The 26,171-nt window shown below is 41.6% G+C and overlaps 1 protein-coding gene and 1 long non-coding RNA gene across 4 annotated transcripts in view; one reads left to right on the top strand and one right to left on the bottom strand.

The window, feature by feature from the left end:
• Positions 1–522: 522 nt before the first annotated feature.
• On the top strand, positions 523–21,090 carry SRP68 (signal recognition particle 68). 3 transcript variants are annotated; one of them, XR_014560955.1, is made up of 17 exons: positions 560–762; positions 2,793–2,859; positions 4,329–4,442; positions 6,077–6,272; positions 8,998–9,080; positions 9,606–9,715; positions 10,832–10,914; positions 11,606–11,746; positions 14,602–14,700; positions 14,896–14,960; positions 15,503–15,662; positions 17,164–17,258; positions 17,776–17,905; positions 18,369–18,444; positions 19,000–19,052; positions 19,926–20,603; positions 20,733–21,090. XR_014560955.1 is itself a non-coding variant. In XM_083725690.1 (16 exons), exons 1-16 carry the CDS (start codon positions 525–527, stop codon positions 20,151–20,153), a joined length of 1,938 nt encoding a protein of 645 aa, XP_083581816.1. In that variant the 5' UTR covers positions 523–524; the 3' UTR covers positions 20,154–21,090. The 3 variants fall into 3 exon arrangements, 2 of the variants coding, with proteins under 2 accessions (XP_083581816.1, XP_083581817.1); XM_083725690.1 differs by having other exon boundaries at positions 523–762; positions 19,926–21,090; XM_083725691.1 differs by having other exon boundaries at positions 597–762; positions 2,793–3,430; positions 3,760–4,442; positions 19,926–21,090.
• Positions 10,022–26,171, bottom strand: part of LOC310838414 — a 47,684-nt gene continuing 31,534 nt past the window's right edge. The window contains exon 2 of the long non-coding RNA XR_014560966.1: positions 10,022–10,387. This is a non-coding gene — a long non-coding RNA (uncharacterized lncRNA). The remainder of the gene's footprint in view (positions 10,388–26,171) is intronic.

Genomic DNA, 26,171 nt, shown 5'->3' with positions numbered 1-26,171 from the left:
CCTTAGAAATTAAAAGAGGAGCCTCTGCTCAAACCTGCCATTAGAATAATTCGTCACTTTTATTTAACACCATATCAGTACACGGGGCCTTACAAGAACACAACCTAAAATATAAAAATAGATTCAGGGAAACAACAGCTGAAGGCAAGGGAAACGAAGCAGGCGGGGGTGTGTGTGCAAATTAGGTAAGCGCATGCAAATATTTCAATTAGACAATTACACGCGGAGGGACTAGGGAATTACAGATGTTTTTGTTGGACTGCAATTCCCATTATCCTTGGCCGTTAGTCACGCTAGCCGGGGCTGATGGGAGTTGGAGTCAAAAAAAAAAATCGGACCGGCTTCCTCGCTTCAGCTTTAAATGCTAACAGAGCTGCTGACGTACCGCCCCAGTTCCCTCTGCCCGAATGTGCAGCGGCTCGGGGGCGGCCTCAACCATTTAAATAGCCCCTTACTAAAGCGCTTTCTCTTTCCGAAAGCCCAGCCCTGCCCCGTCCTCCTCTTTCCCGTCATCCTCAGCGCCCATGTCCGCTACGCCCCGCGCTCCCGACGGCTCTTCTCTCCCGTCCCGTGATGCCTCGCGCCGCGAGTGGAACAGGCGCAAGATGGCGGCTGAGCGGCAGGTGGTCAGCGGCGGTAGCGGCCGTGGAGGTGGTGGAAGCGGCGGAGGCAACAGCGGAGGCTCCGCGGCGGGCCTAGAGGAGAACAAGGAGAATGAGAAGCCGAAACCGGGCGGCCTCGGCGATAGCCTGGGCCTGGAAAGTATCCTGCCGGCATGACGGGGTTTGGGGAGGGCTTAGTGGGGACGTGTCACTTAAGCGAGCGGCGCAGCCTTACATGCAGCCCTGGCCTCTGGCCCTCAGGAAGCCTCTGGCCCCTTCGGCCTTTTTCCCGCTGCCTCCCCCCTCGCTCTTTATAGGGCTGGGGATGTGGCTGTCGGAGAAGGGGCCACTGGCAGATTTCCTAATGGGCATTAGCGGGAGCAGCTGACGTGGACCTTAGGGATGCAGAGCAGCATATTAGTAATAATTAATAATAATTTGATTATATATACCCCGCCCATCTTAGCTTTTCAGCCAGGCGTTATGGGGTGGTCGGGGGTTTTTTTTTGTTGGGGGGGGGCTGTTACTCCTTGAGATTTTGACAGAATGGATTTGGGATCCAGCAACATATGGCATATTTAAGAAGAACTTTCTCTTTCCACTACCACCCCCTAAACCGCCTGGATTTGCAGACCACGCCTGTTTCTGAAAGGCGGAATTTATTTTGTGGCAGTAGGCCATGGCAGACTTATTACCTGGGAAAAAAGCAGTGTTGAAATGTGAAATCCGTGTGCCATTTGTATCAAAGATAGCTGAGCCCTGCTTACCGATCTCTTTTTGGAGGAAAGAGTTATTCTTTGGAATTATTTGGTTTCATATGCATTTTTCTGGGGTGGGGGGGTCTTTCCTTTGTAATCTGCTCCTTATAGCAGATTATAGAAGTACTGCTAAACTCTTTTGACTGATATAGCAGTCCTGTGCTGTTGGACATTGTGGAGAAATATTCATAACTGCTATATAAAAATGAAATGTTATACCGTGGAAAGAAATCCAGGCCCAAAGTGTTATTTTGCTAAACTTTGTGGATCTTTTGGTGAAATTGATTTTTCCTTGGTGTTACCAGCATATGTAACACTTTACCAAGCAATACAAGTTTAAAATAAAAACTTCCACAAAGTCATTGCACCTAGATGCTTACAATTTAGACTGTGGGGGAGACGAGAGGCCATTGTTGTGGAATAGATATACTCTGATATAGAGTGAAATAGTTGTTTATGGATTGATGAGGGCAGCATCAAATTGTCAGATGAACAAAGGTCAGTGTTTGAAAGTTAATTCGGTGATTGGGATTAAAAGTAACTGGTGATCATGTAGAAATGTGTTGTGTGTCCCAGAAAATAATTTAAAGGCATATTTTTTGCCTCCTTCTCCAGAGCTACCACTAAATACTGCAATGTGTTCATAGTGGACAGTTGTAGCAGTTCATTGAAACCTACTGGAAAGTATACCATTTCAGAAATTCAATATCCCAAACTGTGCAATTGCCACATGCAGTATTAGCTATCTTGAAATAAGGTGAGCATTTATGCTTGCTTGCTATTGTCCTCTACCCTTTGTTTTGCTAATTGGCTGACTTTCCATAAATATTAAGATTTAATAAATATCTTTGTTTCTGTGGATTCAGGAAGAGGGAACCGGTAGTTCATGCTTTTTATATTGTGCGTTTGGAGCCTAGAAAGGTTGATTTTTAAAATTTTATTAAGAACTGATCAGAAGACCCAATGAATTTTTGATACTTCATTATTTTAAGTGTTTACTCTTCTTGCGTTACTGAAAAGGCAGATGGGAAATGTAAAATATAGACTACTTTATGGCTTCTTTTTGAATTTATCTGTACACTTACTACTCTTACTATACTCATTGGCCTATCTCAACTTTATCTCAACATCAAATATCTCTTTATAAATATATAAGGAACCATTGGGTTTCCTAAAATATAGTTTAACTGAATTTAAACAGTGATCTTCAAGCTAACATTGATATACACAGTTGTATTGGCTTTCCAGTGAATTCTACTTGTGGTAATCTGTAAAACTTATTTTGTTTAACGCTTTCCCAGTTCAGAAATAAGTATCAGTGTAATATTACAAAATAGAAAGTTAGTTATTTACATGTGCTCCAAATAACAGCTGTCATTTTAATGATACATCTTTAGCATCCTGTTTAACGTTTCCTTAACAAGTTCTTCAGTCCTTCAGATTGTTAAGGAATCGCAACAGCAACATGGGTTACGGCATGGTGATTTTCAGAGATACAGGTTGGTATACTAGGAATAACGAATGGGAATGATTTGCTGCCAATGTCCTTTTGTCTTTATTTAAATGACTAGGTCTAAACAGATGCTAGTTCTTTCTGGAGTTTTAGCAGGGCTGCCATATTTCAAAAAGTGAAAATCTGGACACAAAAGTTGTTGAGCTGCTTCTCCCCCCACCCCTAAAATTGTTGAGCTTTTTAAAGTTTTACCCAAAATTGTTGAGCTTCTTTAAAAAAAAAACCCCAAAAAACTTTTGAGCTACATTTATTGAAATTCACCAAAATCTACACTACGAACATGGGCTGCCATACAACTGGGTTTCCCCGGATATTTCAGCGATTTCCACCCAGACACTGTTTACGAGGGCTATGTCTGGGAAATTCCGGGTGTATGGCATACCTAGTTTTAGAGAACCTGTTCCTTCCACTTATTTATGAAAATTTGTATCTACTTAACATCTAAAGATACTTCCCCATTTATTTGAATCGTTAAATTGTTGGGTGGCTTTTTTCTTCAATTCTATAAAGCACTAGCATGGGTGTTGCATATAATCTATATAATACAGCTTTTACAGGTGTGTAGTAAAGGTAAAGGGACCCCTGACCATTAGGTCCAGTCGGGGCCGACTCTGGGGTTGCGGCACTCATCTTGCTTTATTGGCCGAGGGACTAAGCTGCTTCTGGCGAACTAGAGCAGTGCACGGAAACGCCGTTTACCTTCCCGCCGGAGCGGTACCTATTTATCTACTTGCACTTTGACGTGCTTTCGAACTGCTAGGTTGGCAGGAGCAGGGACCAAGCAATGGGAGCTCACCCCGTCGCGGGGATTCGAACCGCCGACCTTCTGATCGGCAAGTCCTAGGCTCTGTGATTTAACCCACAGCGCCACCCGCGTCCCCTACAGGTGTGTAGAGGAGTATGCAAAACACTGAATGGAAAGCTACTTACTCAGAACTCGTGTGTTACCTAGGCACTAAAGGCTTCATTTCCATAAGCCATTTGGTGCACCACTCTAAAGCAGCTGCTTTGTGGTTCCATTCAGTTCTATAAATCTGTCATGTAGGCTGCCAAGATTTCCTGATTATTAACATTTTGGCTATGACTACTGTCTTCCACTGTAAAAACTGATGACAGCCACACATAGGGCCCTCTAATATATGAAATGTATTATAGCTCTAGGTTTGTTTGTACTGTCCTCCTTTTTCTTAGTCAAATAGGAGGCAAAAAATGGAATTCAACATTGTGTAAATCCTATCCTTCTGTTAGTGCAAGCTTGCCAGACAGAACAAACTCCCATCCCCTCCTTCCACACACTGTTCTGGGGATTCTCCTTGCCTTCCCAAGCAAAGTGGGGAGGGGGAACCCCACTAGGCTAGCAGGGCTTGTTGCATTGGCTCCTGGAACCTATTTAGTTGAATCCAGCCCAAGTTCTATTCTTTGTAAGAACTAAAAAGTTGTGGTTTTTCTCTTCAGAGGTTACTGCTCCCGACGACTAAGAAGACTCAGAAAAACTCTTAACTTCAAGATGGGAAATAGGCACAAGTTCACAGGCAAGAAAGTAACAGAAGAACTGTTATCTGACAACAGGTACTAGGATGCTCAATAGCCGTGCTGATTTTTTTATTTGCCAAAAGGGGCAGGTAAAGTTATAAGCTTCTGATTATATCTCTCAATCAGTAGTAAAGGGAAATGGTGCCGCATGCTTATATCAATTGCTTTTGACTACATGTACCTTAGCAGTGCTATTCCCCCATCACCATGGGTGACATTATTCAACTGTGTGCTGCAGATTTGGGGTTCTGGTGAGGAGAGGAGAGGACTGTTCAACTTCAAAACACCATATTTTTTGCTCTATAAGATGCACTTTCCCCCTCCTAAAAAGTAAGGGAAAATGTGTGTGCATCTTATGGAGCGAATGCAGGCTGCACAGCTATTGCTGAAGCCAGAAGAGCAAGAGGGATTATTGCGCATCAATCCCTCTTGCTCTCCTGGCTTCAGGGATAGCCATGCAAAGCCTCTTGAGCGCAGCCGGAGCGCTCCTGCCTCTTCGCTCAAGCGGCTTTGTGTTGCTTTCTTGTTTCTTGTTTTCCTCCTCTAAAAACTAGGTGCGTCTCATGGTTGGGTGCGTCTTATAGAGCAGAAAATATGGTAGGCAGCCCTGCTCAGTATTCTAAAAATGTTTTGAAGCGGATTACTGATCTTTTTCCCCTTTAAATGTAGTGACTTGGAAATCAGTATCCTGACTACCAGACTTCAATATGCATATTTGTATGTTAATTTCTTTGTGGGCGGGAGGGCAAAATGCCATCTTTGTTTCTTTCTACTTTGTTGTGGGATCGGATTGTTGGGTTAACTGTTGGGATTCTTTAGATAAAATGGGATTTGAGTATCAAGATTCCACATATTTGAATGAAAAAGTTCAGAAGCTAATTCGGAGCTACCCCCTTTCCTGTGTTGATCATTGCTAGTCCAAGGAGCAGCATAGGACCTCGTAGGTTCAGTGTGGATGGCACAGTCCAAAACAGGGACCACAGCCAACCTCAAAACAATTTGCTCAAGGGACCTGTACCACCTCCAGGTTTTTACACTACATCTGAAACTGAGGTTGGTTATTTATTTATACATTCATACTATGTATAGTCGTACCTTGGAAGTCGAACAGAATCTGTTCCGGTACTCGGTTCGACTTCCAAAATGTTTGAAAACCAAATCGCGGCTTCTGCAGGAAGGTCCTGCAGCCAATCAGAAGCCCTGCTGGAGGTTTGGCTTCCAAAAATATTTTGCAAACCGGAACAGTCACTTCTGGGTTTGCCATGTTCAGGAACCAAAACATTCGGGAACTAAACTGTTCGAAAACCAAGGTACGACGTTATATGCCATTTAAGAAATAAAATAAAGGAATAAAAACACACATACCAATACAATAAATTGAATACAACTTGTATGAATATCAATAACATTTGGCAACGAAAACAACTAGACATCAACAAAGCAGGTTTTTTTTAAAAAAAAATACAGGCAGTTTCCCTACAAATTTTAAGTTACGCAAAAGGAGAATGGTCTTCAGGATGTGCGATCAAGGCTTTAAAGGTGATGGGGTAGATAAATGTGTCCTAACCACAGCAGAACTTGTTCCATGGGTTTTTATTGCCCAGGTGAAATAAAGGAAAGAAATTTGTTTGGAATAGGTTTTTAAGCTGTCTTTACTTTTCTTACACTAGATACTTGCTCTTGATTCTGATGGATGCCGAGAGAGCCTGGAGTTATGCCATGCAGCTTAAGCAGGAAGCCAACACAGAACCTCGCAAACGATTCCACTTGTTATCTCGCCTGCGCAAAGCAGTAAAACATGCTGAGGAGCTGGAGCGCCTGTGTGAAAGCAACCGCGTGGATGCCAAGACCAAGCTGGAAGCTCAGGTTACTGCTAACTTTCAAAACCCTTTTATAGCATAGAAGATATAAACTGACATTTTGTTTCATGTTGGATAAATGAATCTGAATTGTAAATAATGTTAAAACTTCCTGTGGAGATTAGGTTAGGAATGTCCAGTATATTTGTAGCGACTTTTTAAGCCCAAGTTAAATAACAGTTTCACTGAATCAGAATAGTGGTCTGTGAAGTTTGAGACAGATCATTAATCTGAAAACCAGTACAGAAAATGGGGAAAGAAAGCAGATAGCAGCTAATCTTAGACAGGAGTCTGGTTGGGTTCAGCCCATAGAATGTTTCCAGCTGGCCGATATGTATGCTGCTTAGCCAGTGTTTCCTCTTGTAGTCTACCTGGGACTAAAGAACTATAGTATGCCATAGCAGATGCAGCAAAAAGGTCAGGAGATGCAAATGCTTGTTTGAAATAGCAGGCTCTGTTATTTACATATATAAGGACATGTGATGGAAGGTTGACAAGTGATATATTTGAGGATGGTGAGTGGAATCCAATATAGTGCTAAGTTAATGTTTTGTCAGTGCAATAATTTTGGCTTGTGCAAAGGAACACCCTTCCCTGCACCCTGTTCCATGCAACCTCTAAATCTGTTCTAAGGGTTTCCCCAACCCTCTGGAGCAGATTTGGGGTGTGTGCAGGCCATGCACAGCAAAAATAGAGAGGGAAATTGTCATGCAACTTGAAATAGTTGTGCTGATGAGATGCAGTAGTTGAACACCGCTCGGTTTTTGGAAATATCAGGCTGTAGCGTATCAATTTATGGAAGTTCAAATCTGACATTTTGCACCTTCTGTCCAGAAGGCTGAATCTTCATGCTGTCATATAGGAAGCAAAGATAATTGTCCTGCCATTCACTTTCAACTTTAGGCTGAGAAACAGGAAGGAGGTATCAGCCTGTTTGGAAGAACTCTATAAAGTTTGGAAAAATAAATAACAATTATTATCTCTGCCCTAAAAAAGAAATCCCCTACTCTGGTGAGGAGTATTCTATAGTCACAGGATGTTGAGTGTCAGTTGGAACAGAAAGCCAGGGAATATTCTGCTTGAACTCCTTGCAGCGTATATTGGAGGAGGGTAAGGCTGGCTGGCTGGAAACCTGAACAGGAACACTCCTGCTAGGAGGTTAAGGTGCACAGCAACATTTTGCGGTATATCTTCTGATGTAGCAACCATTACCTAATATTTCCAGTGGAACTCCCATATATAAAATGAACCTTTTCTGGGAACGGTCAGACAGTAGCAGGGATAAGGACTTGGGTCTCTTTGTTTCGCCTGTGGTATTCTCCCCAGGTCACATCTCGCACCAGCCCTGCTTTCTTCTTTCAGTGTTTATTAGAGTCCTTGAACTCTAATAAATGCTGCTTCCTTTTTGGGGGCGAAGCATAGGGAGGTGTGTGTGTGTGTATGTATAAACTAGCCTATTGCATAAAGGTAAAATTCACATTTGCTGTTCTTCTCATTTTTGCCTCTGGTGCTGCCAACTCCTGGCATGCTACCCCTGGAAGGTTGCCCAGAAATGATTGCAGCCCTCTTGTTAAACTAAGCCCCCGCAGGGCTATAACCTACAAGGGATGGGGCTTTCATTTTTACAAATCCTGGGATTCCTTGATTGAGGCAGAACCAAGAAGAGTGAGGTGGGAGTTTGGGGCCTAGCTCGTGTATTTAGTGAATAGGAAACTGACTGTCGGCAGAGCACAGAAAAAACCCAAGAAAGAATAAAAAAATTGCTGTGCTGAGTCAGGGTAAAATTCTACCTAGTCTAGCACTGTGTCTAAAAATACCTGAAACTTACAAGTGATTCTCAGCATCTGGTAATCGGGCTTCCTCAGTGCATTCCATTTTTAGCTGCCTGAGCTAATAGCAATTGATAAACACATCCTTTAGGAATTTGTTCCAAAAATATTATCTATGCTAGAATATGCTGATTTGTGACTTATCACACCCAGGCAGCTATTTGACTTTGGCAGCTTAATGATTTACTTATTATAGTGCACATGTTTTTTCATTCACCTGAACACCCTCTGTGTGGTGGTGTAGCATGAATACTTGCGCAACAACTGGCCAGTAAGTACTACAAGTCTTAGTAACGTGTCTTTCAAAACAGCATCACATAATTGCTAAAGCCTTTTCACTTGGGGTTAGGTTTCTGAAAACATGAATTCAAAACATGAATGTATAACTTGTATGATGTATAAAAAGGTAAAGGTAAAGGTACCCCTGCCCGTAGGGGCCAGTCTTGCCAGACTCTGGGGTTGTGCGCCCATCTCACTTAAGAGGCCAGGGGCCAGCGCTGTCCGGAGACACTTCCGGGTCACGTGGCCAGCGTGACATCGCTGCTCTGCCGAGCCAGAGCCGCACACGGAAACGCCGTTTACCTTCCCGCTGGTAAGCGGTCCCTATTTATCTACTTGCACCCGGAGGTGCTTTCGAACTGCTAGGTTGGCAGGCGCTGGGACCGAGCAGCGGGAGCGCACCCCGCCGCAGGGATTCGAACCGCCGACCTTTCGATCGGCAAGCCCTAGGCGCTGGGGCTTTAACCCACAGCGCCACCTGCGTCCCTGTATGATGTATGTAGTGATGTAAATGTTAGGGCCGAATGCCAGGTTTACTATATGAATGCTGGCTGTATTCTTGCTGGCTGTAGACTGAGACTGTACTATTGCACCGACTAATAGGCACCTCTCCTTGATTTACAGGCATATACAGCATACCTCACAGGTATGCTCCGCTTTGAGCGCCAGGAATGGAAAGCAGCAATGGAAGCATTCAACAAATGCAAGTGAGTTTGCCCATCCTTCCTATTGCTTTGTTAACATGAAACAGTTAAACTAATCCTATCACATGTTGATGAGTTTTTCCACGCAAATTCTTCTCTGTGTTCCAATATAAATCCCGCCTCCCATCAGTTTTGGACCCAGAGTAGTTGTCCTACTGAGTAGCATGATAATAAAGTTAAAAGGAACAAAATAAAAAACTTCCTTCCAGTAGCACCTTAGACACCAACTAAGTTTGTTATTGGTATGAGCTTTCGTGTGCATGCACACTTCTTCATATACTAATTCTGAAGAAGTGTGCATGCCCATGAAAGCTCATACCAATAACAAACTTAGTTGGTCTCTAAGGTGCTACTGGAAGGAAGTTTTTTATTTTGTTTCGACTACGGCAGACCAACACGGCTACCTGCCTGTAACTAAAGTTAAAAGCCCTTTGTAAGAACAACTCAGTACTGTTAACAGTAATTTATTTTAAAGAGAAAGGACTGTCATTGTTGTAAAACTATTAAGTTTTTCTCTTTCTGCTGCAGAACCATATATGAAAAGCTGGCTAGTGCTTTCACAGATGAGCAGGCTATACTATATAATCAGCGAGTGGAGGAGATCTCCCCAAATATTCGTTATTGTGCTTATAATATTGGTAAGTAAACCAAGAAAAAACATATTTTAAAAGACTGCTAGTACTGTTTACATTTGCTGGCCTGCCAAAAGAGATCGAAGGGGCAATACATACATAAGCATATTCTTGGTGCACCGTTTAAAGTCCAGAGTGTCCCTCAGCTTGATGTTTTGGTAATTTCTGCTTTTATTTGGAATAGTTCTGCCTGTCATAATTGCAAAAAAGAGCTTGAAAATGCTCTGGAGAACACAGAATGCTGAGAAAACAAGAATCAAAATTGGGCTTTAATGGTTATGAGTTGGATCTAGGTGCTTGCTCCCCCCCCCCTCACTTCTATGCAGTAATTAATATCCCAATTTTTCCATTACTTTCTTTGATCTTGGGGCAGAAAATACTTGACAAAAACCTGGTCATTTAAAATAAAGTCCAAAGTACATGTGTCTTGCAGTTTTTTCCTGAAGAAGCTGCTAAAGCTGCAATCTTCACGTGAGGAGGATCTTACCCTTCTCTTTCCAGCATTTTTTTTTCCTGCTGAAAATTACCACCCCCTGTGCTTTCTCCTCACTGAAACAGCAGTACTTTTTCCTTTATAGATTAAAAAATTGGTAGCTTTTAAAGTGAAAGGTTTGAGAAATCCCCCCATGTTCTGTCTTCTACCACAGATGAAACTACTTTCAACTGAATAATATGTAACTTTCCTTTAAGAACGAAGGTTTGTAAATTTGGGGGTCCTTGTGCATAGTTAGCATCTCTTTTTAGCATGGGCTGAAAATATTATGAGAATTATTTATTATTATTTATTGAATTTATATACCACCCTATACCCGAAGGTCTCAGGGCGGTTCACAGAAAAGATCAACATGAAAACCACAATATATACAATCAAAATAAAAACAACAACCCAATAACCCCAAATAGCCAGTAACTACAGAGTTGCCTTTCTCAGCCCACTGTTGCAAATTGGCGTTTATCATTACAGCATATCTGTTTCGTGCATACATATTCAGGACACAAATGTAACATGTTGCTCCCAGTGTTCTTTACATTTACTTCACAATCACGAGGCTTGGAATTGTTTTCTCACAATGTAACAAAATGTGCTAGATCACATATTGTACACTGCTATTTGTTTCTTAGGTGACCAGTCTGCTATTAGTGAGCTAATGCAAATGAGACTGAGATCTGGAGGCACTGAGGGGCTTCTTGCTGAAAAACTTGAGGTAATCTGCTCTCTTTTTTTTAAAAGAGCCTTTCTTGCAGAAGTTGGCATAAGCCTGAACTTAGACCAATAGTGTCAAACTTGGATGGGTTGTAGAGAAAACTTGCCATCTAGTGTGTCCTGCAGACATGGAAAGCTATTATGTTAAAATGAATAACATGCAGATAGTAGTAGTTGTGTCCTGGAAGACTTGGAACGTTCCTCTCCTCCTCCTCCTCCTCCTCCAACTAGCCACCTAGCAAAGCAGATACATACCAGATGCATATGATCACTGAAGGTGGTTTAGTCATTTTTGCTGAGTGTAGTAAAAGTGCCATGGAACACACTGGGATCCTCGCTAAGAGATCTGATAGCACTCCCTGACTTTATGATGGACAACCCTGATCTAGATAATTTTATGTAGGCAAGGATTTTCTGACTAAGCATAATAAACAGAAGAGTCCTTAGTGGTTTTAGGAGCATTTTTTAAAAAATACTATAAATATTTTGATTTCTGATAATTGCTTGCCTTTAGGGGATATGACAAACTGCTTATTAAAAAAAAAGAATGTGTTATCAGATTAATTTTTTAAAAACTGAAACAGGCAGATTTTATGGCTGTCATCGTGATTGTTGCACAGATCTAGGTGAAATATTGTGGGGAATACAACCTTCTATTTGCATTTCTAAAAAGTAGCTTCTCTGTTTTGCAGTCATTAATCACCCAAACCCGAGCAAAGCAGGCAGCCACTATGAGTGAGGTAGAATGGAGGGGAAGAACAGTGCCAGTGAAGATAGACAAAGTGAGGATCTTCCTGCTGGGGATGGCTGATACTGAAGCAGCTATTGCTCAGGTAAATATAAACTCCTTGCAATCTATCACTGTGATTTTTACTGTAGTCAAAGTCCTGTATTCTTGTGTGTAATTAGATAGCTGTACATCATCCACTTGTGTGGGGGGCGGGGCAGATATACGCCCGGAAAAGTTGTGTAATAGAGCTGTGTGATCAGCAGGTGGTGTAGCTCACGATTTTCCAGTGTCTTGGCTGAACCTTGGCCAAAAGAATGTAGGAGGATATAAGTGATGTGTATTTTCTGACCTATAATTGTCATGATCAGGCATGTCGCCAAGTCAGTGAGTACACTTAGATTGGCTTCTGGAATTATCACATGTTGACATGCAGGCACTTGCACGTACATTTTGTCTTGGCTTACTCGTTTATTTGTGCAGAGAACTCTGAGAAGTGTTTGGCTTTGTGTTAGGCTCTTGCAGAAGGTGCAAGTAGCACCTTGCTGTTGCTGCATCTTGCCGAAGCCCACTAGGAAGGGAAAGTAAATGTTTTCCCTCTGCAAGGAATAGGGGTGGAGGAGAAAGAAGAGGTGGCTTCTGTTATGCAAATTTTGCAAAAGTACAAGCCATGGATCGCTGCCTCTCCTCCCCCTGTTCTTGTAGAACAGAGATGTCCAACCAGTAGGACCCCCCCCCCCCCAGCTGATCCTGGTAGATTGCAGCAACCTTATTGTGTACAAAAATTGACAGGCGAAAAGCTTCAAAACTGTGCTCAACAATTCTGGGCAATCCACCCACCCCACGCACACTCCTCCCTCCAATGGCAATGGGTAGATCACTGCCAGTTTGTTTGTTTGTTTGTTTATACTGGGAGTAGATCACAGTCTCTTGGGAGTTGAACACGCCTGTTGTAGAATAACAAAGGGAGTGTTTACCTTCCTGTTAGGATTTGCAGGACTGACCCTGTCTTCTGCAAAAGTCTTAACATGCAAAACTGCAGCTAACTTTCCTTTCCTTCATGGAGGAATGAGCCACTAGCAAATGGTTGCTGCCAGTTGCAGAAGCTGAACGGGAAGGGAAATATACCACATTTTTTCTCTATGGGAGAAGAAATAAGGAGGGCTTTCCCCTCCCCCTTTCCAGCTGGGTTTTTGTATGAAGCTGCTGCAGGGCAACCTTCAGAAGAAAAAGTGTATTTCCGTTTTCTTCCCTGAAGGTACTTCTAGTTTCCCACCAGCAAAGGTTCGTTGGTGCATGTCAAATGGAGGAACAGCACTTGTTACTTGTCATGAAGTAAGCAGATTTATGGAATCCTCGTTGAGTGGATCATACATGAGTCTTATTTAGAGGCAATCCTATGAGCCAAAGCTTGGTTAAATATCCAGTCCTCACAATTGTTTTTGTACAAGTTACAAGGGAATCTCTAAATGGATACACCCATAACAATATATACAAATGTTGTTAGGCAGATGCTGAACATTATGAAGAAAATACTTTCAGGGTCTCATCAGGCAGAGAAGTAAAACTGTAACCATGCTTCTGAATCAAGTATTTACTTATTCAAGCTATTAATTCAGTTCGAGTCTATTTTTCCTTCACTTCTGCTCTTTAAGAACCTTTACTGATACATCCATTTCTTGAAGGAGCTTGTTATCAGGTGCAGTGCACCCAGTGCTTGTCCATAGTTATGTTTAACATGAGTGAACAATACACTAACTTCAGCCTTTTCCCCATGCTGGCATCGTGAAGCTCTGCTCTCTGTCTGCTGGGCGTTTTATTACTTCATCATTATTCTAGTTGGTTTCCCCTTTGCATGTCTGAAGTTGAAATACTCTCATGGGTGTTGCTGAGAATGCTGTCAGACTTGTCTAGCTTGTCTCGGTGGTGGATCAGAGTAACCAGTGTCCCTCCTTAACATTTAGAAACCACCTTTATATATATCTGAAGAATAAGCAACATATTTTTGAAGTTTATTAATCCAGTTAACATTAGTTGGATGAGCAATTAAAGCTACTATGCCCAAACCTATCCCAAAACTGCTAGGGAGGTTTTCTGAAGGGCTGTTCGGGCTAATGAAACTAGAGAGTAATTGGCTTCTGGAGTGCAGCCCTAATCCTGCAATGTGCAAGCCATGCCTCTCAGACATGCTGATCTAATCAAATCAGGCCGTATACCAAGGAAGTGGAACTTTTAGCCTTCCAGAAGCTTAATCTAGGAAAGGCTGATACTGTTAGTGGGTGGTTCCTTAAACTGGATGGGTGGGGTTCAAGCTGTTTTGGGTGGAGTCTCACACCACAAAGGAACAGGTATGCAGCTTGTGGGGTCCTTCTAGATTCCATTACTTCCTCTGGAGATCTTGATATTTTATGATATGGCACTATATAAATAGTAATCTTCATGGTGTGGAGTGCCCTTCATCACCTGCAGCTGATGATCCAGCTGTCTCTCTGTCTGGATGGGGGCAGCCGAGGTTCTGTTTCTCTGGTCTGGTAGTCTATGTAGATTACTACAGTGCATTATACATGGGGTTGCCTTTGAAGATTGTGGTCTGGAACTAGACAATCTAAGCATATAACAATGATCCTGGTGGGCTCTTGGTTTTTCTTGCTCAGTTCATACGGTACAGCACTGATGAAACAGTTACAAACAGTTTTTTATGAGAAACTACTATAGAAGGCCTTTTTTTCAGTGATTTGAACATAGTCACACTACTTTCCCTTGTGCATCTCAGGAATGTTAGCCACAGGGCCAAGTTTCGACAGTTCTGCAAGCAGTGTAACATTCTGTAAAGTTTCACATAATGTTGCATTTCTGAGTTGTTAGAATTATTAGCGTGAGCTTTTACCTCCTTTATGATTTCAGAAAAAGTAGCAGCGGCCTAATGGATTTTCAATGTTTCTGTGGTGCTTCTTTGTTTAGGCAGAAGAAGAAGAAACTAAAGAACGGCTGTTTGAATCCTTGCTGAGTGAGTGTCGAGATGCAATTCAAGCTGTTCGTGAAGAACTGAAACCAGATCAGGTGAGGATAAAGTATTGTCTTTGTGCATCACCTTTTAACTGAGTGCTTGAAGAAAACATCTTGTGACAGACCCTGTAGGGTTCTTTATGAAATGTAATAAATTGCAGTACAGTATCTCTCAGGCCTTGACTTTTTGTTTTATCTCTTGTGTGCTCCCCAAGTAAATACAATATAGCTTTGTTCTGCTCCCAACAGAAGCAGCGGGAACACTCTTCAGAAGTGGATTCTGGAAAGGTTACTAATATCCAGTACCTGCACAGGTGGGAGTCCTTCTATATATTAATTTAGGGTTGTATCCTATGAAGTCATCCCATTTGCACATTGGAATTCCCCACCCCTTCTCTTGCCAAGCACCCCATCAAATCTGTTCTGTAAGTTTGGAGAGACCCCATAACAGATTTGAGGGAGCACATAGAGAGGGAAAGGGAAGCTATGTTGCATGAGAAGTGCTTGTGTGGGACATACAACTTGGTTGGAGAAAACCCTCAATATTTATTTAATAGATCTTAAACTCTTAATGGCTTGTGACTGTGGATAATTCAAATCCAGCAATTTAATAAACGCTTAAAATATTCCAAGCTAAATATATTCCAAACTTTGTTCTACTTGTTTGTTTTGTTTTGTTGCAAATATATCATCGAGAAAAACTTAAAGGTGGTCAGACTAGAGTTCTTCAATACACTTTTTAGGAAGGTTTGACAGCCATCTTTTTCACTTGCCCATTTTGCCTGTTAAGCTTTTCTGGTATGTCCAGGTGTTTTTGAAATGTCTTTAACAAAACTCCTTTAATCATGCTTTCTAGTTACCTGACATACATCAAGCTGTCCACAGCCATCAAGCGCAATGAGAGTATGGCAAAGGCATTGCAGAAGGCGCTGCTTCAGCAGCAGCAGTCCGAGGAAGATGGCAAGCGTACACCTCGGCCTCAGGATTTGATACGCCTTTATGACATCATCTTGCAGGTAATAGCAATGGAAGGGGAGGAGGTCTTCTGGTTCCATATTTCTTAATCCTTTCCTAAGTTCGCAAATCAGGATCAAAAAGCACAAGTGCTTATAAAGCTGCAGGAGATCCTAATGTATTATTCAGCAACAAGAGATCACAATTCTCTGCTGAAAATTCTGTATAGCCTATAGTAGTGCTTAAATTCTAGAGCCTCATGCTCTCAAAATGAGTCTGTTCTCCTGCCTGTTCATTCCTGCAAGTACATCTTTGCTGTGTTCATTGTCCCTAGAGGACTCCACCCCAAGCACACGGTCCCAGCTGGTCAGCATTCCAAATATTTATAGTCTTTCCTGTATTTTGAGATGCAAGTCTTTGGGGGAAATGTGGCTTCATTGTAGGGAGACTAAATTTGACGTATTTGTCACTTTCCTATATGAGCATTTACTACAGCTTTTGTTGTTTAGTCGTGTCGGACTCTTTGTGACCCTATGGACCAGAGCACGCCAGGCACTCCTGTCTTCCACAGCTAGTACATAGATAATTCTGATAATTGCAGGTTATTCTTAAAGGGAGCATGTGGAAAGGGTTTAAGAAAATTCTAGTGTTTAAAAGAGTGATGCTGTAGCTTCTTTATTCAGTTATTTCATATGTTTGTGTTTCTTACTGAAGAAACAAACAACCATCCTGTGAAAACTACAGTGGTACCTCGCAAGACGAATGCCTCGCAAGACGAAAGAGTTTTCCGTTTCTTGAGTCGTTCCGCAAGACGAATTTCCCTATGGGCTTGCTTCGCAAGACGAAACGTCTTGCGAGTTTGTTTCCTTTTTCTTAAAGCCGCTAAGCCGTTAATAGCCACTAAGCCGCTAATAGCCGTGCTTCGCAAGACGAAAAAACCGCAAGACGAAGAGACTCGCAGAACGGATTAATTTCGTCTTGCGAGGCACCACTGTACTGGTTTGGTTTACACATCACTCTATGCCAAAGTGTGACTTGGCACAAGTGTTGGGGGCTCCTGGGAAGAAGAGGGTGGTGACTTTGCTTCTCCCCAGTTGTTTTGCTCCTGTTTAACCATGCTGAGCTAAGCCATAGTTTAGCTTAACACGTTGTCCAAACCCACCCTTGTAGTTTGGCTCTCTCCAGACTAGCCATGAGCCATAAACAAAGAACGAACCTCGATTATGCTTCATGGTTAGTCTGGAGACTAAATTGTGAGCTCGCATTTGGATGACACATTAAGCCAAACTGTGGTTTACTTCAATACAGTGCAGCAGCGAAACAACCAGACAGCTGTGCATTCACACCAAGCCATACATAATTAGTTTTAGTGAAAGATTATCATTACTTTATTTTAACAAGATTTATATACCATTTGATTTTGAAAACAACAATCTGTTTTACAAAAAAGATACCTTCATTTGGAAACCACTAGTTGCATTTCTGATTTATGAAATACTATTTATATTCAAGAACTGTTTCTCTCCCCTCCCCCCCTTCTGTTAATTCTCTTCATCATTGAAGAATCTGGCAGAGTTGCCACAACTTCCTGGTCTGGAAGAAGATAAAGGCTACCTAAAGGAAATTGGGATAAAGACACTGGTGTATAAAGCTTACAGGTAATTCTCAAGCAAACAAGGTTACTTGATCAGTTTACCTGTAGCTAAAGAACAGCTAATATTTGAATACAGAGGCATGGATTCCAAGAACCAAGAAGAGAAGGAGAAAGTATAAGTGGTGTTCTGTGAGCTCTTGTGTAAGCTGTACCAGAAGATTTCTTGCAGTGCCATTCCACAGTGTGTTGGTGATTTCATTGCATATATGTTAGAGGCCCAGAGGAAGTTCTTGCACAGAAACTTAAACAAATAGTTATTATTTCAACACCGGTTGAATTTGAAGTCACTTTCCTCAGGCAACATTCTTCTGCTAATTCAGAAGCAGCCCTTTTGTGACTAACAGAAAACCAATTATACTGAGAACTGAGTTGGTTGATAACAAGAAGCAGACAAGAAATTGCTCAGCAGAGTGGGCTTCTTTTAAATTGCTTTTAAATTGTTTTTTATATCCTTTTTTATTGTTTGAACTGTTTTTAACATGAATATGAATGCACCCAATGTTGTCTTCCTATCCCACTAGGTGTTTTTTCATTGCACAGTCATATGTTCTAGTGAAGAAGTGGAGTGAAGCCCTTGTTTTGTATGATCGAGTTCTGAAATATGCCAACGAAGTCCAGGCCCAAGCTGGAACTTATAAGAACAGCTTAAAGGTATGAAACTCTCCATTCAGCATGCAGCAACTTTGTCAGTGAAAGCTCTTGAAAGACCGCGTGCAATTAGCTAGAGGCCATGTGTATACATATTTAACTGGCTCTTTAACTGCTGAGCAGTAATACAATGTTTAGCTTTTGTAAATTCTTGCTCTGTAGAGCTTAAGGTACAGTGTGCAAATGCAGCTGTGACTTCCAGAGACTTTCCTCTTCTTGCAGAAAATATACTGAATATATGTATCTCAATGGTACTGCCGGATGCAGGCTGTGGGGTTGTAATGGCTACTGTGGATTGTATTTGTATATGCACAGTAAATGCTTTGCTTCCTCATCTGTTGTGATTGAAGCTGCTCTGGATGATCTTCTGTCTCTGAGGAGTTTTTGAACAGTGGTTGAAACTTGCTAATGGCATAAAACTTTTAATACCTGGAAGATGTTTTACATAATTGACCTGATTATTTAGGAGCTGCCTGATGTCCAAGAGCTGATCACTCAAGTGAATGCAGAAAAATACTCCTTGCAAGCAGCTGCCATATTAGGTGAGTGGGTTCCATTTCTTCTGTGTAGATTGCTTCTCCCCTTTCAGCATTGTGAAATTGTAGCCTTTTCTCTGCTCCAGAAAAATTCTGGTTCATGCTGTGGACACCTCTTGCCTACATATATCTAGAACTCTTATCACCAAAACCATTCCCCTCTGGTACCTTTTCTGAAACCTCCACTGGCTTTCTGATGCAGCACAAATTCCTCATCCTCACTTTCAAAGGCATCAGACCTTTCTGTGACTTGTTCAGCACAACTCACAGTTCTCAGTCACTACTGAAAAGAAACCGGTGTAACTCAAGTGAACATGCAGTCGTTCCTTCCTTCTGTCCCCCACTCACCTGGGTCAAATTTCAGACTGCGGTATTGATGGCACTATTACACATAAATAAATAAAACAGGGCAACTACGTATAAATCTCAAATTGCAACAGAGAATAGGAACATGTTCTTAAAGCTGTGACAATAGATGCTTGTATACTATTGATGTGTTTTATAGGTAGTTGCATTGCTAGGAGCTGCATTTTCCTAAAATATTCTTGTGGCACTTTTCAGATGCAGGTGACAACCATGAGACTGAATCACCATCCCAGGTCAAGGATGGCAAGGTAAGACAGTTTTTGTAGCTAGTGAGATGGAAAATAGATTATTTCAGCATAATCAGCAATTGTACCACATGTTGCAGTTTGCACAAGCATGCTTTTAGTTACACAAATTAGACAGATTCTTACATTTAATTGCAGATTTCTGCTGCTCATAGCCTGGGACTTCCCCTTCCTCCCTTCTGCAGCTCCCACACACCCCAGATCTGCCCCAGGTCCCCCAACCTCCCAGGGCAGACTGGTGTTTTTTTTTAGCCCGGGGAGCGAGGAACAGTGAAAGAGGAAGTCCCATTGGGCAAGCAAAAGTCCATTCCTCATCCATAAACAGCTTTGAATTTCGTGTCATTGGACCATGAGGAATAAAAATACTTTTCAGCTCAGTTTTGTAGAATCACCCAGGCATTACACCTGAACTCTATTTAGCATGATAATGAGGACCTTCATCCAGATCTGGGAGGAAATCTGACAGCTCAGAAGCTGTTTAGAGAGAAGAAAAATGAGCGTAGAACAGGTCTAAACACTTAACCAAGTTTGTGCAACTCTACAGTTGACTCATTATTGACAAGCTGTCAGCTTTCTGTAAGTATGCATACACACACCCTCTCTAGCAGAGTTTAAAATACTTCCTCTTCAGGCTTAGAAGAGAAACTGTCCCGTGGACTGGTTTAAAAGAAGGTTCTGAGGTTTCCATGGCAGTACATCTGAAATATCCATTCTTACTGTACCTGCCTCACTGGCTTGGACATGTTACCCACAAAGTCAGAACTGATGGGGAAGGAGATAATAGGTTCCTGCCTGGCCATTAGGCTAGACTTCACTTGGTAGCCAATGTTGTTTCAACTAATCTTATCTGAGATTTTTGTTTCCTTTGATATCAAGCCACTTTCTGAACGGTTTGAGACTTTCTGCCTGGATCCTTCTCTTGTCAGCAAGCAAGCCAGTCTGGTGCATTTCCCGCCAGAATTCCAACCGATACCATGCAAGCCTTTGTTCTTTGACCTGGCTCTCAACCATGTTACTTTACCACCCCTGGAGGACAAAGTGGAGCAGAAAGCAAAGAGTGGTCTCACAGGATATATCAAGGGCATCTTTGGATTCCGGAGTTAACCGGGGCCATTCTCAAGAAGAGCGCTTTTCTTCCTGTATTTTGGGATGGCTCCAGCAGGTTCAGACCTTAACTACTTATGTCTAAAATCTGTATGGGAGGTCTTTAATAACTTCCCACTATTCTTTTTGTTTGCACACCTGTTTTATTAGAAACTTTCCACCCTGAGAACATGCATAATGTGGTCTGTCTCCCAACATTTGAAACTGAAGGAAAGAGCTGGAGTCTCAAATCACATTTATCAATCAGTTCAGGCAGGAATAATGCCCACTTTGTGTGGGCTAGGCATATCATCATTTTGTTTTACAGCTGATATGGTACTTTTAATTTTCAAAAAGCTAACCCAGCCCTCTGGACAGTACAGAACAGAGGGGAACCAAAGGCACATATATGTCTTCAGATTTGGACTGTCTAAGCAGAGTATGCAAAAACCCACAGCTGGCTAGATATCTGTACTGCCTGCCATTTCTGACTTTTGCTTACAGCCATGTAAAGTTTTGTTTTGTTTTGAACAAAAATCAGGAGCTTCAGATTTACAAAAGTCTTGGATTAAGGATATATGATGGTTAAAATCTATAAAGTAAAAATGAGATTGTTTAAGAATACACTTTAAAGCATATTGTATAGTCTTTCCACATTGAGGCACCACTTCTCAGAACAGAGGAATATGTTTCTCAGAGGGTCTTTCTTAGAACCTAAAGTCTTTTGGCTTCAAAAAGAACAAGCTACTATCATTTTATATCTTGAAAGACTCCTGACATTTCTTCAGTTTCCTTCTTCAACTTAGCAGAAAGTGGTAAATTGGGAGGGTGTTTTTGTTGCTTATTCTGTCTTTTACCTCCTTTCTGACATTATATTTGGTTGTTTTAGGGACTTCACTAGTGAAGAATCAAAAGTGGAGCCAATGAAATCTTAAGCAATAAAGATCTCTAGCCATGTCTTCATGGTGCATTTTTTTGTGAGAGCATTTATCTGTGCCATGGGAATCCAAGTATCTTTATGTCAATATCATTCCCCCCCCCAAAAAAAAATATATATGCATAGGCACAATTATTCTAAACATTTGTGAGCCTGAATTGTATATTTGACTTTTTTGTGAGCTATATTACTGGTCTTAGGTAGTCTGAAATATTAGTTGGAGATGAGAGTCCTTAGCCATATTTTCGTGTTTATATTTTGTCATACTGTGTTCCAGTTTAGCTCTGTTTCTTCTTGGCATTGTGGGCAACTGGACACATTCCACTCCCTCTGCTTTTGTCCTTGTTTGCTGTCACAAATGGCGACTACTTCCTTTGTGAAATATCCTATGGAACAAAGCATGTTGGTCAGACAGAAGTGAAATCCTGAAACAATAAAGGACTTATTCCTGCTTTCTAAAAGTGTAGTTGTAAACTATTGAAATCAGTGCTGAGCTTCCACTTTGCTGCTTCCTTACTTGAAAGTTGAAAAATTGCCTTTGCAATTGTTGGAGCTAAATTTCTAGGGAGAGTAAAAGCAATATTTCAAACTGTTGCTGCAGTTTAAAAAAAAATGCTTCCTGCCACACACACATGTACCCACTACAGTGGACCCTCCAGATATGAATTAAATTCATTCGGGGGGGTCTGTACTTAACCCGAAAAGTCCATAACTGGACACTTCCAGGTTTGCCGCGTTCGCAACCCAAACATTACGTAACTCGAGGGTTACGTACGTAACTCGAGGGTCCACTGTACTACTATCTTGAGCCAGCTGAAATGGTTCAGACAAACTATGGGATGATTGAGTTGGAACCACTGTGCTTCAGCTGCTCACATGTCTGTTGAAGGCTTCCCCTTCAACTGTTCTTTAGCAATGTGTTAGGGCCTGTATCCAGGTGTAGCTACCACCAAAGCAGCTGCTGTACATAATGGGCACCAGCATATGGGCCACAACCCTTGGATTGGGTCAGGTGTCTGTTAAAGAGCAGCAGGGAGCCTCACTGCAGTGTTTCAGGGCAGTTTGTGCATCACAAATAGATTTCATTTAATGATTAATGGTATGTTACCCTCTGGATTTGTAAATTGTAAGAGGAATACTGTGAAGCACTACAAAATCATCAAAAGAGAACATAGAAACATGGGCTTTTTTAAAGCTATGTGAATTATAAAAACCAGGTAGTTTGCATCTGAAGTTGTAGCCTCAAAACAGGCATAGGCAAACTCGGCCCTCCAGATGTTTTGGGACTACAACTCCCATCATCCCTGACCACTGGTCCTGTTAGCTAGGGGTGATGGGAGTTGTAGTCCCAAAACATCTGGAGGGCCGAGTTTGCCTATGCCTGCCTTAAAAGTTGAGTCAGGAGAGGTTTGTTGGTGATAGAATGCTAGATCCTCATAGTTGGCTGGTAGTATATAGCTGGTAAGCACATTTGAGTAATTCTTGAATATCTGAGGTGGGGAAATCTATATAGAATGCTTGTGAACAAATTATCAGCATAGAACAAATTATCAGCATAGAGGCAAGTGGAGTGGGGAGCTGCCTGATAACAATAAAGAATGCATATTTCCCAAAAGCAAACAAAAATTAATGTCACACTCAATGAAGAAACAGGAATGCAGTATTTGGTGGTGGTATTTAACAGTATGAATCACCAGCTTGTTTCCTTTGGTTCAAAAGAATATTGCTTAGTTTCACTGTTAGTCACCTACACTATAAATTCCATCAGAATTCACAAGTGATTCTATAAGAGCCTTGATTTTCTGTGTAGCTTATTGCGGTTCAATGTTGGCTTAGTTGGTCAAGAAATAGGCGATGTCTTTCACTTGGTCCAGGGGTGGGGAATCGCTGCCTGGGGGCCAAGTGCAGCTCTCCAATTCCCTCTAAGGCCACACCTCTCACTGATGCTACCACACACCCTCAAGCATTTTTGCACGTTCTTGAACTGTGATAATGCATCTTGCTTGCCTAGGTGAAGAGATGTGTGCATAGAAACCTGACTGGCTATAGCTTACTGTACCAAGAGAAGAGCCACATCCCTCCTTCGGCCTCCTTTTGCTTCTGGCCCCACCCAATGCTGGCATGTGGCCTCCAGAAGGTTGGCAATGAGCGATGCCCTAGGCTGATAAAGCGCCCCCCCCCCCCCGGCCTTGATTATATCAGGTTGAAATTTAAACACCTTTGTCTGTTTCTTGTATTGATCAGAAAGGTAAACGGGATGATTTGGTTGAGCTAGAAATATTTGGCTGCTAGTGATGTCTGTACTATGCAATGTCACAGTTTTTAAGTTAATAGAACAACCTAGGAGTAAAATGTGTTGACTTAGGGAAAACACTGAGGGATTCTTCAGTTCTCTGCATAAGTGCAAGATAGGATGCAATAAGAACGATACAGATGCAGAGAAGTATTGTTGCAAGACTCAGTTGTGATGAAGAGCAGCTTAGTTCTCTGGAGCCCAGTTGGTTCATTTAAGAGATGGGGAAGCTGTAGACCTCCGTATGCTCTTGGACTCAGGTTTTCAGCAGCCCCAGCCAGCAAAGCCAACAGCCAGGAAGGATGGGAGTTGTAGTCCAGCAATATTTGTAGGGTCACAGATTCCACACACCTAAGAGCTGGAAGCCTATTGGACAACACAAGCCTGCTAGCTAACATTTCATAGGTTGTCGGCCTGTATAATGAAGTCAGCAACACCTAGTGATAAAGATGTCACAGTTAACTGAGGCAATGATAATGTGTGGAGTATTGTGTCACAACTTTTGACAAGTTTTTGCTTTAATTAAGTTAAAAGGTCAGCAAATAATCATTTGAAATCAGATTAGGATAACCAGAGAGCAGATGCGGACCTCCAGCTCCAGACAATACCTTGGGGTAGTTAATATGTCCCAACAATTGAAAGCGGAATAAGAGAATGGCACACTCTGCCATCCCATTCATTCCAGGGCATTCAATTTAAAATGAGAGATCTGTTCACTGTTACAAAAGCTGTAATAGTTGTTTGAACACTGCAGTCAGGAGTTAAAAGAATGAATTTATATTCTATGTGTTTTTCTTTTTCTCTTTAATGTATCCTATCTCTTTTAAGAAAGATTAAAAACTGTAAATGCTCCAGATCTGCATTTTTAAAAATGTGTTTTGCCATTGTATGTGCTGGTGTTCTACCTGGACCATTCATTCTGCGCAGACCTGCTACAAACTCAATTCGCTTAATTTGTTTAAAACCAATTGTCATAACAGGGGGGAAAAAATATGTGTAAATATACAATCTGCTGGTGAGTACTTCCTGCAGTGCTGAGAACAGAAATATTTTTCAACACCATACTTAATTTACCTTGGTTTCGGTCACTGAGCAGTTGCATTGCTGAAGTCATTGTAGCAAAAGCATATGCTTAGAAAATAAATAACCAAGTTAGCTATCCTTTGGCTTGGCATAGAGCAGTTCCAGCCCAGTTTTGTGCTATCCTAATAACACCTTCCCCCCCCCCTTGTTTTTTTGAAAAAACAGAGCAGGTGCCAAATTTGGGCCTGATAAATCAATTAAAAGAAAATTAAAGGCATGAACAGCAACTCTGTTTATCAAAGTAAAAGTGCTTTTCTATGGTACAAAGTTGGCCCAGAACAGTTTCTGGCCAAAGAGGGAAAACTTTTCAAGGTTTCTATATACACACTGTTGTGTTTTTTATGGCGTTTTGTGACTGTTCATGTAAATCAAACTGCCTCCTCTCCATATGTTTGAAGAGTAGCCTCTGTGCAAGGACATATCTCTCAAGAAAATTAAACATCGTTAATTGTGAAAAGAAATATTTATTTTTAAAGGTCTTAAAGGCTGCTGTACACAACAATGAACCAAGCAGGTCCATGCAATCTAAACGGTGAAACGAGAGCCAGAGAAGAGGAGACAAAGCAGCAGTTGAAGTGAATACTGTATATAACAAAGCTATGGCTGGTCTGTCTGTTCCAAGTGCTTTATTAGAAACTAAACAAAGCTTGTCCCATTGTGTTGATCTCATCCAGCTTGGGCAAAAGGTTAGCACTCTGCTACCCTTACTGTCATAGAGCTAACTGAACAGAAGAAAAGCAGGATCAGGATTAACAGTGGGAGGGAAGGAGGCTTTCAAGGAGAAGAAAGGAACTGATAATACGTGCCAAGAATATAAACCAAAGATACGTCACTTTAAAAGATGAGCAAAAGGAAGAATAAAAGACAAGAGAAAAAAGATGGGAAGGAGAAAGCTATCCATCAGTCACAGAGTTTATAACATTGAATAGTGGTAGTGTGTGGATGAATGGATATGCCTCTCTTTCAAGTGGCAGCTGTGGTGTCAGTGCTGCCTCAAATATGCCATGCAAGCTTTCCTCATGGGTTTTCAGAGTACCTCTTGGATACATAACAGGATGAAAGTTGGCCTTAAAGTAGTTGTTAATATGGATAAGGAACAAGGTGGCAAGAATCTGTTGCATAGGTGGCAAGAATCTGTTGCATAGCCCTGTTGCATGGTCACTTTTTGCAGTTAAGCTGTTGTACAGGTTAGAGACAGGGTTACGAGGCATATTTACTACCTGTAAAAAGGTTCCGCTACCGTCTGAGCAAGCTGGTGAATGGCATTGTCCCTAGAATCCCCTGATGGGACAATGATACACATCTGTTAAAAGCAGATGTGAATCCAAAGCTGTCAGAATGGAAAGTTAGAGGGTTTCTTAATAAGATGTTTAAAAAGTTATTAAAGGATTTTTGCCCCAGCCTTAGGTGTAGATGCTATCAGCATGACCAAAAAAAAAAAAAAAAAAAGCCATAATAGTTATTCAGCCTAGCAATCTGCTGTAAACAGGAAATAAAAAGGCCTTCATCTGCTGCTTGCAAGATCTGTCAGTGCCATGTTGTTACCTCCCTGGGCAAAGCATTCTATAAATGGGGTGCCACAACTGAAAAGGCAGGGGCACGTAGAGAAGGGCCTCTAATAATTACATGAATAGGTAGGCAGAAACATGGGAGGAGGTGGTTTTGAGATGCCCAGGTCCTAAGCCATATAAAGGCTTTGAAATTCATCATGGAGTTGAATTATGCC

Source organism: Podarcis gaigeae, assembly GCF_964106915.1.
Source record: "Podarcis gaigeae genome assembly, chromosome: 2".
NCBI lineage: Eukaryota > Metazoa > Chordata > Lepidosauria > Squamata > Lacertidae > Podarcis > Podarcis gaigeae.
This window is presented reverse-complemented; position numbering and strand designations above follow the sequence as displayed.

Bases quoted from the DNA above. Each gene is read 5' to 3' on its own strand.
- SRP68 (XM_083725690.1), top strand. From the start codon at position 525: ATGTCCGCTACGCCCCGCGCTCCCGACGGCTCTTCTCTCCCGTCCCGT. The intron at 11,747-14,601 runs GTAAATATAAAC...TTCTTTGTTTAG, and splicing joins CTGAAGCAGCTATTGCTCAG to GCAGAAGAAGAAGAAACTAA. The intron at 14,961-15,502 runs GTGGGAGTCCTT...CATGCTTTCTAG, and splicing joins AATATCCAGTACCTGCACAG to TTACCTGACATACATCAAGC.